Source organism: Bufo gargarizans, chromosome 1 (assembly GCF_014858855.1).
Source record: "Bufo gargarizans isolate SCDJY-AF-19 chromosome 1, ASM1485885v1, whole genome shotgun sequence".
Classification (NCBI taxonomy): domain Eukaryota; kingdom Metazoa; phylum Chordata; class Amphibia; order Anura; family Bufonidae; genus Bufo; species Bufo gargarizans.
Genome location: NC_058080.1, coordinates 412,048,784 through 412,059,377, shown reverse-complemented (window position 1 = coordinate 412,059,377; position 10,594 = coordinate 412,048,784). Strand labels below are relative to the sequence as shown.

At 43.4% G+C, this 10,594-nt stretch overlaps 1 protein-coding gene across 1 annotated transcript; it reads right to left on the bottom strand.

Moving 5' to 3' along the window:
• Positions 1-1,477: 1,477 nt before the first annotated feature.
• Positions 1,478-9,707, bottom strand: NDUFB6 (NADH:ubiquinone oxidoreductase subunit B6). The gene is made up of 4 exons (XM_044286458.1): positions 9,430-9,707; positions 8,014-8,106; positions 4,606-4,650; positions 1,478-1,608 (listed from the first exon to the last, which is right to left on the bottom strand). The coding sequence occupies exons 1-4, from the start codon at positions 9,607-9,609 to the stop codon at positions 1,537-1,539; spliced, it is 390 nt and encodes a 129-aa protein (XP_044142393.1). The 5' UTR covers positions 9,610-9,707; the 3' UTR covers positions 1,478-1,536.
• Between the last annotated feature and the right edge of the window lie 887 nt (positions 9,708-10,594).

The following is a 10,594-nucleotide window of genomic DNA, read 5'->3' as shown; positions in this document are numbered from 1 at the left end:
CAAAATTCAAAGAATGAACAAACCACTGGTGTCAAATAACACCCTGGGGGAGATTTGTTAAAATTCCATGTAATGTTTTAACATCACATTTGTAGCATTAAAAAGTCACAAATTATGGTGCACACCTTTGTGACTTTATGAGTTTCTCACCACTTTTCTAAAGTGATGAGAAAGGGTGGGGCTTAGTGGATGGACACGAAGCCTCGTGTCCCACCAGATTTACTATAAGTTATGCCAGAAAATGAGCCCCTGATAATACACCCTTTGGACACATGACCATGGGATATATACCCAATGTGTGGGGAAACCCCTGTGTGGGGAAATTTAGGATCTAGGAAATATTCGTAAAGTCACGTCCAGGTATCTGGCTGAAGGCAATGTTTTTTAGGTGTATTGTAGAGAGTTAAGAATTGAAGATGTACCCATACTGGGTATAGCCTTAGCATATAAGGCCAGTTAATGTGATTCTATCATCAGGGGCCGGCAAGAAATTTCTGTACAAATTTTGTAATGACTCTACGCAAGGAGAAATCCCATTCAGTTGGTGAAAGACACAAAATACAGTGTTCACATAGCTGCATGCTTGGTAAAGTAGGCTTCAGCGAAGCAAGCTTTGGATCATAGATCCAAAAATCGATTTGTTCAATAACTTTGTTTTTAATGCCGTTTCCCTACAGAATTAAAATGTATTGGCTCTGTGGAGCCAAACTTAGTCTCACGAGACTTCGATGAATTACTACTGTATTCTTATCTGCGTCTTTAAAAACATTTTAAAATAGGAATACGAATTGGGCTTTGGTACTGGCTGGTATCTCGCTACCAAAGCCCACTTTGAATTCCCACAAAAATATTTTTAAAAACGCAGCTAAGAATACAGTAGTAATTCACTGAAGTCTTGCGGGACGAAGTTTGGCTCCACAAAGCCAATACATTTTTAATGCTGTACGGAAACAGCATTAATAACAAAGTTATTGAACAAATCGATCTTAGATCTATGATCCAAAGCTTGATTTGCTCAAGCCTAAAGGTGGGATCAGGAGTCTGCAGCCTGGAACTTTTATATGCTTAGGACACGTCATTAATATCAGATGGGCAGGGGTCTGAGTCCCAGCACCATTCACCTTTTCTGCAGTATCTCTGGCACCAGAACCACACAGCTCCATCCACTGTAGCGCTGCTCCCATTCATGGGAAATCATTTTTCAGTCACCATATTAGCCCTTTTTTTCTGTGCAGCACAGTGAGATAATACTATGGTACAAACTACTAGGGGTGGCATTTGTCTGTGGGGCTGACATGCGTAGGCTAATTTCACTTGAGTATTCTGTCTAGATGCGCTCTGTTTTGCAAATGGACAGAATTCTGACATACACCTGACTTATTCATCTCAATGTGCCCATTCAGGAAAAATTGCAGCGTGTTTTATCTTGATCCGTTTTTCACACAGGAAAAGAAAAGAATGCAATATACCTCTAGAATACTACTGGAATAGTTTATTTTATGATATTTTGGAATTGAGATTATTATAAGCGCCTGTTTAGTGGTGATGACCCCTGCTTGGTTCCTGAAGGGGTGGGATAACTTGTCCCGTCTCTTGGATGACATCACCCTAAAAGAAACAGACAGGATGTTACTGTAGGCATTTTTTCCTCTCACACACAAAACCTATCAAACAAAAGAAATGAGGGTTAGGGTACTGTCACACTAGCGCTTTTCTTTTCCGGCACGAGTTCCATCCTAGGGGCTCTATACCGGAAAAGAACTGATCAGGCATATCCCCATGCATTCTGAATGGAGAGTAATCCGTTCGGGATGCCCTCAGTTCAGTCGTTTTGACTGATCAGGCAAAAGATAAAACCGGCGAAAAAAAAACTGAAGACTTCGGATCCGGCATTTTTCCCCATAGGAATGTATTAGTGCATTCAAAATACCGGAATGCCGGATCGGTCCTTGCGGTCTGCGCATGCGCAGACCGGTAAAAATGTGAAAAAAGATACAAGACGGATCCGTCTGTCCGCATAACAAGCGGAGAGATGGATCCGTTCTTGCAATGCATTTGTGAGACGGATCCGCATCCGGATGAATCTCACAAATGCTTTCAGTCACATCCAGATCGGCGGATCCGGCGGGCAGTTCCGACAACGAAACTGTTTGCCGGATCACACTGCCGCAAGTGTGAAAATAGCCTTACCTATGATATCTGCAATACGCTATGTCACATCAGTTACCGCTTCTTTTTATGAATAATCATCAATAGCCTTTTGGCTAATAAAGGGGTATACCCATGTGCACATCTTTGTAGTGAGCTGGAGAACTGAAATCAATGGGCTGTCCATGTACAGCACATCAATTATACCCGTATTCTCTGACAGAGATGTTACCCCCCATCCAAAATACTATAGATCTAAAAGATTTTTTTACTGCCATGTGACGCAATGTGCTGTGGTTAGAGTGTTTTCTTAAAGAGTAGGATTCTTCCCCTCTTAGTATGGCTATAATTTCCCTTCAGGCCCAGGCAGCTCAGCTCATTAACACAAATGCCCGAACCCATAAATGTGGGACGGGCACCACAAATATAACTGGCAATAGATACAACACGGGTGCTGCCCGGCATGAAAAGAGGATCAAGAAAAGAAGAACAGTACATGCAATACCGGAGACGCACACCATTAGGGCTCATGCACCCAAAGTATTTTCTTTCCGTGTCAGTTTAGTTTTTTTGCAGACCGTATGGGGAACCATTCATTTCAATGGGTCCGCAAAAAAAAATATGGAAGTTACTCCATGTGCATTCCGTTTCCGTATGTCCATTCCGCAAAAAAAAAAAAAAAAAAAAATGGAACATCTCCTATTATTGTCCACATTACAGACAAGGCTAGTAATGTTCTATTAGGGGCCAGCTGTACCGTTCTGCAAAATACAGAATGCACACAGACGTCATCCGTATTTTTTGTGGATCTGTTTTTTGCGGACTGCAAAATAAATACGGTTGTGTGCATGAGCCCTTAAAAGGGAGCCAGGAGGTCCCTGAGTAATAGGAAATCTTCCCCTCACAGCACAAATAATACGTTCTGAGAAGACTCAGTAATATCCCATATATAACAAATAACCAAAAAGTATAATTAAAGGCAACTACACAAAAATCCATAATTATACCATGATTACATGCAAGTCTTAAGAAAAATGTATATATAATGTGATATCCAATGGTAAACATGATTCAATATAAAGTGCCAGTGCAGACAGAGCTTGTACAATGTGAGACGACTACCATACTAACAGTCAAACATCTGACCTGAATGGATGGCTATTGTGCCAGGAAGGTCCCTTTCACACAAACAATACAGATTGTGGTTTTTTTCGCGTGCTTGAAAACCACAATCTACATCTCCTAGCAACCATCAGTGAAAAACATTTTGCATCTGGATGCAATGCATTTTTCCTGGAAGCCGCATTATCTTCTGTGGGACCAGGGCTGCATGAAAAACGCAGAATATAAAACATGCTGCAATTTTCGCGTAAAGCAGAGATGATGCATGAAAATTAATACTCATAAACATAAACCCAAAGAAATGAATGCGTTTAATTCACGCATGCCACCCGTACGGAAAACTAAAAGGTCTTTAAAAAAAACAAAACAAAAAAAAAAAAACACACACACCACTGCAGTTTGTAAGCCGTTTTTTGAGCAAAAGTAGATCCAGCAGGAAGGAAAAACGGAAGCTCTCCATTTATACTTCTCATTCCTTTTGAACATATATCTGGCTTTGACTCAAAAAACTGCCGCAGCGGAACAGAATGGCAAAAAGTGCTTTGTTGTGGATTTCCTGTAGCTTAATGTCACCATTCCTTTCCACGGTGATGTCATCTGCACAGAAATCCACAACGCAATTCACCAACACAATACCCATCCTATTCCGTTGCAACAAACACCTGCACTGTGAACAATATCATGGAAAAAATTTAGTAAAAAGTCATATGTATTTCAAAATGGCAGCAATAAAAACTAGCCCTCACGCTGCTCTGTAGACGAAAACAAAAAAAAAGTTAAAGGGAGGGTCTCACCTGAGACATTGGTGGGATATCACAATATGTCCATGTCAGATAGGTGCGCGTCCCACCTATCTCTAGAACAAGCCCCCAAAAGTGAAAGAGAGCTCAAAACGCAAGCCGCTCTCCATTCACTTCTATGAGAGTTCAGAAAACAAGCAAGCACCGGTTTGGCTATTTCTTGAGTCCCATAGGTGAATGGAGAGGTGGCTGTGCATGCATGGTGCGCTCTCCATTGGAGGCCCCATTCTAGAGATAGTACCGGGTCCCACCTATCTGACATTGCTGGCATGGCCTAGCGTGTTCTTTTAAGTAGTAAAACATAAGAAAACGTCTAAATATGACATTGGCGTAATCGTACTGACCGGCAGAACATGGTCATCATGTCATTTTTAGAGCACAGTGAAAACAAGACCCAAAAAACAACAGTAAAACTGCTGTTTTTTTTTTATTTATTTCTCCCCACCAAGAATTTATTCAGGTTTTTCAATACATGATTGGAAATTAAATGGTGCCGCTAAAAAATACAAAACAATGAACATCTGAGAATACTCACAGGGTACAGCCGAGGTTTTTGATAAACAACGCTGTATGGAGAGGTCTGAAAGAAATCAATAGAGATGAATTAGTGCAATAGTCTGTATACACACACACACTATGGTCACATGAGCTCATGACAACATGGCTGACGTAGCGTCAGTCCTTCACAGAATCTTTACCAGACTTCTCCAGGTGAAGAAACCAGATCCAAAAAACTAGGAGCCAGTAATGATACATACACAGGGCTGGGCACACACAGTGCACATTTTATTTTATTTTATTATACCTTGAAATGGGAATATGTGAGGCATTTCCCAACCCCTATAGTAACATACACTGCTAGACAGGAGCTCGTATGGCTGTAGGGTTTACTGCGTGATCACTGTGTCCAAACTGTCCGTCTCACCTCTGTATGCAAAGGCCAAAATGAAAAACTCATTTGACGCACCACAGCAGCTCCAGGTTCTGCAGGACTGGAAGGGATGTTGTTCCGGTCCCACTCATTTAACTTCTGCAGTCAATGACTGACCTCAGTGGTCACGTCTCCAAGAATGGAACAGCCCACAGACCTTCTGCAGCCATGTGCTGTTCTGGCTCACGTGATCACAACTACCACCTCCATTCCTGTCACTGCGATTGCCCCACAGCACCTCTCACCTACTGGGTGTCAAATAAGGCAGAACATTTTCAGTGGAGGCAAGTCTTTTAATGTCAGAAATTTGGCACGAATTCTGTGCCAAAAAGATGGTGAAGTTCCTCCCACTGTTTTCAATAAGAAGCCACGCATTAATTTGTGCGGCCAACAGTTTAAAGCCGCGGGCGCACCAAGAGAGGGCATGTCAGACTGAAAAACTGTGGCAGTTTCTGCTGCAAAATCTGCCATGTGAACCGAGCCTAAGAAAACATGGTATGAGTAAGGCTATGTTCACACCTACTATTTTCTGTGCTCAATACAAAAAAACAGATGCGCAATATGCATCATTTTTTATTTTTTTTTACAAAATTTCTTTTCCCGACACTTTTTTTTTTTTTTAACATGCTTTTGGATGTGGTTTTGGCATGGATTTTCACCCCTACCCATTTTTGATGGGAATTCTGGACGCATAATCCACATCAAGAATGGACAGAACACTTCTTTTTATAGCGGTGTGGTTTAAAAAAACGCAAGCAGAAAAAAAAAAAAAAAAGTGCACTGATAATTAACAGACAGATTCCCCAATGAAATCAAGGGAAGATCCGCTTGCATTTTTGGAGCAGAATCCACGCCACAAATCTGTCGTGTGAACATATCCTAAGGTGCGTTCGGGTTTTGATCAGCTTTTTGGATGCAGTTTTGAAAGCCAAACCCAGGTGTGGATTCACAAAACTTCTCCTCATTTGTGAATCCACAGCTGGTTAAAAAAATAAAAAATAATGTATTGAAACAAAACACATGGTGTGAAAGAGGGCTTAAAATTTCTTCATATTATATTTCCCCAGTATGTGTACAACTCCTTATTAAAAAAATATATATATATGGTTCGCAAGAAGAGCTTGAAAGGCTATGTACACCTTTGGGGGCAATTTTTTTTTATTATTATTGCATTATACTTTTTTTTTTTTTTTTTACCTAAAAATCACTTTTTCAATTCGTCTTTATTAACAATATGGAATCCTTTTTTCTGTAAAGAGCTGACATACTCTACTAGCGGCCTGATGATGTTTCGTCATCTGAGGGGCAGACAGACTCCTTATCTCTGCTCTCTGCAATTATAAACACGAATTATAGCTCATTCCTTGTCTGACTGATAAGAATGTGGCTTAAATAAGTGTTTATGACGTCTTAGTAGTTTAGAGATAAGGCTTATTAGATGACCAGCACAAAGTGAAAGTACCAGTCACAAAGTAAGGCCTCATGCACACGACTGTTGTTTAGGTCCGCATCCGAGCTGCAGTTTTGGCGGCTCGGATGCGGACCCATTAACTTCAATGTGGCCGCAAAAGACGTGTCCGCATCCGTTGCTCTGCTCCGTGGCCTGCAAAAAAAAAATATATAACCCGTCATATTCTTGTCCGCGCTTTGCAGACAAGAATAGGCAGTTATATTAAAGGCTGTCCGTGCCATTTTGCAAATTGCAGAACACACACGGACGCCATCCGTGTTTCGTGGATCCACAATTTGCGGACTGCAAAACACACAACGGTCATGTGCATGTAGCCTTAGAAAAACAGTTAGGCCTCTTTCACACAAGCGTGACGGATTAGGTCCGGATGCGTTCTGTGAAACTCGCACCATTTTGCAATCAAGCTTGTCTGTGATTGCGTTCAGTTTTTTCAGTGCAGGTGCAATGCGTTTTGGAGGCGTTTTTCACGCGCGCAATAAAAAAAAACAAAAAAAAAACTGAAGGTTTACAATCAACATCTCTTAGCAACCATCAGTGAAAAACGCATTACATCCGGGCTTGTTTCTGGATGAAATGTGTTTTTCACTGAAGCCCCATTTACTTCTATGGAGCCAGGGCTGCGTGAAAAAAAACACAGAACATAGAACATTCTGCATTTTTCACGCAACGCAGAACTGATGCATGAAAAAAAAAAAAAAAAAACACACATTGAAATTAATGGGTCAGGATTCAGTGCAGGTGCTATGCGTTCACGTCACGCATTGAGCCCGCGCAGAAAACTTGCTTGTGTGAAAGGGGCCTTAACCCTTTGTAACTGAACAGCTCAATATTTGTGATAAAGACCAATTGGAAATATGATTTTTAGCCAAAAATAAGATAAATGCAAATATATATATTTTTTTTTTAATTGACTCCAAAAAGGTGTACATAGCCTTTAAGGGGCTGTGCCAAGTTTTGAAGTTATCCCCTATCCACAGGATAGGGAATAACTTTCTGATTGGTGAGAGTCCTACCGGTGGGACTCCCACCAATCTGCCGATCTGATGCATGCACCCGCTCTATTCATTCTCTATGGGACTGTCGGAATACAGCGCTCACCTATTTCCAGAGGTCCCATAGAGAGTGAATGAAGCGGCAGGGTGCATACTGGATCTGCTGCTCCATCATGTATCTTTTATGGCTTGCTGAACCCAATCAGAATATTGTAAAGGGGGTGTCGTTTGTAATTGGGATGCATGGGCCGAGATGGTACTGGTTACACTGAAATCACTGGAGGCAACTCTATACAGTAAAGTTCCATACTTCACAGATTTGTTACATAGCTCCGTACATGTGAACAGATGGATTGCACATAGATTTCTGCAGCATTACAGTATTCAGAAGATCTGCAGTGAGAACAGACCCATACACAGACATAACATATGCCGTTTTTATTCAGTCTCCATTGAGAATACATAATGGAGCAGGCTGCACAGCGCACTGTGAGTAACACTGGCGCTGTATCCGGCTCCTGATCCTGTGAATGATGAGCAGCACATTACCTCCATGTGGTACTTCACAAAGTAATGAATGATCCAGGCTGGGATCAGAACTCTGGTCACTGCTTGGACACCAAGATTATACGTCCTGAAGGTCTATGAACAAAATAAAAGCAACAATTAGCCGGTGGCACCGAGAAACCGCAACAGAAAACCATGCCTACTTAGTATGCCATCATAAATATGGCACCTGGAACACAGGTATGCCTCCCAACTATTCCAGCTCCAGCAAAACTGTCCCCAATTTTGATGGCTGTCACAAGGTACCAGGAGGGCTGCAGCATGTGCTTCCTCAGGACACGGATACAGCCAAATACAATGGCGAATCATGGAGTCCCTGCTGGCCAATTCACCGGCCTGTGTTCTCACCCGCAGGCAGACACTATGCAGTGATGTCACACCTGCTGAGCTGAACAGGAGAGGGCACAAGCAGGGGAATGATAGGGTTCATTCATTAATTAGTGTCAACTTTTATTTTATTAAAGCTACAGCAGCATCACTAATGTGAGGTGGGCACTAAGGGGGCATCTCTATTGTGACATGACACTCAGCATCACTAATGTGAGGGGGCACTAAGGTGGCATCTCTATTGTGATGGGGGCACTAAGGGGACATCTCTACTGTGACAGGACACTGAGCATCACTATTGTGAGGGGGCACTAAGGGGACATCTCTACTGTGACAGGACACTGAGCATCACTATTGTGAGGGGGCACTAAGGGGACATCTCTACTGTGACAGGACACTGAGCATCACTACTGTGAGTGGGGCACTAAGGGGGCATCTCTATTGTGACATGACACTCAGCATCACTAATGTGAGGGGGCACTAAGGGGGCATCTCTATTGTGACATGACACTTAGCATCACTAATGTGAGGGGGCACTAAGGTGGCATCTCTATTGTGACATGACACTCAGCATCACTAATGTGAGGGGGCACTAAGGGGGCATCTCTATTGTGACATGACACTCAGCATCACTAATGTGAGGGGGCACTAAGGTGGCATCTCTATTGTGACAGGACACTGAGCATCACTATTGTGAGGGGGGCACTAATGGGGCATCTAGTTTTGACAGGACATTTGGCATCACTATTGTGAGTGGGGCACTAAGGCAACATCTCTTGTGACAGGACAATCAGCATCACTATTGTGAGGGGGCACTAAAAGGGGGGGGGGGGGGTCATAACTACTGCGTGTGGGCACTAAAGGGGCATAACTAATGTGCTGGAGGAGGTATTATTACTCAGAGGGGCACCACTACAGCATGCCACACATACAGGGCACTATCAATGTGTATGGGGCAGGGTTATGGGCATGGCTTTACACATTTTCTTTCTCTGCTTGGATTCACTGAAGGTTGGGAGGAATGAAATCACCCCCATCAGATGCAGCAGGAGGGCACAGAGTCTCACGTACGTATCTCCTCCACACAGAGTTCTTCTGCAGAAAGCTGGCCCAGAACCTGTCCACCGCATTCAGCTTCTTCTCGGGCAGGACGGGCTCCCGAGGGCTCAGCTCCTGATCCTTCAGCCATTTCCTGCGGAGCGCTCTCAGCTGTTGCTGCCGGAGCTGCGAGTCTACTGGATTGACCGACATGTCTGCCCGCCCTGACCCCCCTAATCAGTGCCCTCTTATTGCTGTGACACTGCGGTGCCTTCCAGAGGGCACTCCGCGGCTCCGGCGCACAACAGTGACGTCACGTGCATACGAGCTGTGCGATGGCTCCCTCTACTGTTCGTTAGTCGGTATTACCTCAGCTCAGCTACATGTACTGTGATACTATGGTACAGTGTCGGGCTGAGAAGAGGGCTAACAAAAGACAGGCCCCAGGCGAGAATCGATAGTTGTTCAAAATATAATGAAGGATTTTTTTTTGAGAAAAATGCTGCTCTCATAAGTGTCAGTAACAGTGGTCTCCATGTGGCGCCCTAGGTATTCCTGATAAATGCCTCCCATTCTGAAACAGGCGCAAACCCTGCTCCCAGTTAGGCCGATCATGTGGCTGCCGTATGCGGACGCAGACCCATTCACTTGAATGGGGTCCGTGATCCGCATCTGACGTATGCAGGGAACTGTACACAGTACTCCATGTGTGGTCTGACTAGTGATTTGTAAAGTGGCAGGACTATGTTCTCATCACGGGCATCTATGCTCCATTCCAATTATTACTTCAGTTGCCCTTCTCTGAACACTCTCCAGCTCTGCTATGTCTGCCTTGTTCTAAGGAGCCCAGATCTGTACACAGTACTCCATGTGTGGTCTTACTAATGATTTGTAAAGTGGTAGGACTATGTTCTCATCACGGGCATCTATGCCCCTTTTGTTGCAAACCAATATCTTATTGGCCTTGGCAGCAGCTGCCTGACACTGGTTTCTACAGCTTAGTTTGCTGTTCACAAAAATTCCTAGGTCCTTTTCCATGTCAGTGTTAGGGCTCATGCACAGGACCGTATGTATTTTGCTGTCCGCAAAAAACGGATCTGCGAAAAATACGGATGATGTCCGTGTGCATTCCGTATTTTGCGGAACGGAACAGCTGGCCCCTAATAGAACAGTACTATCCTTGTCCGTTATGCGGACA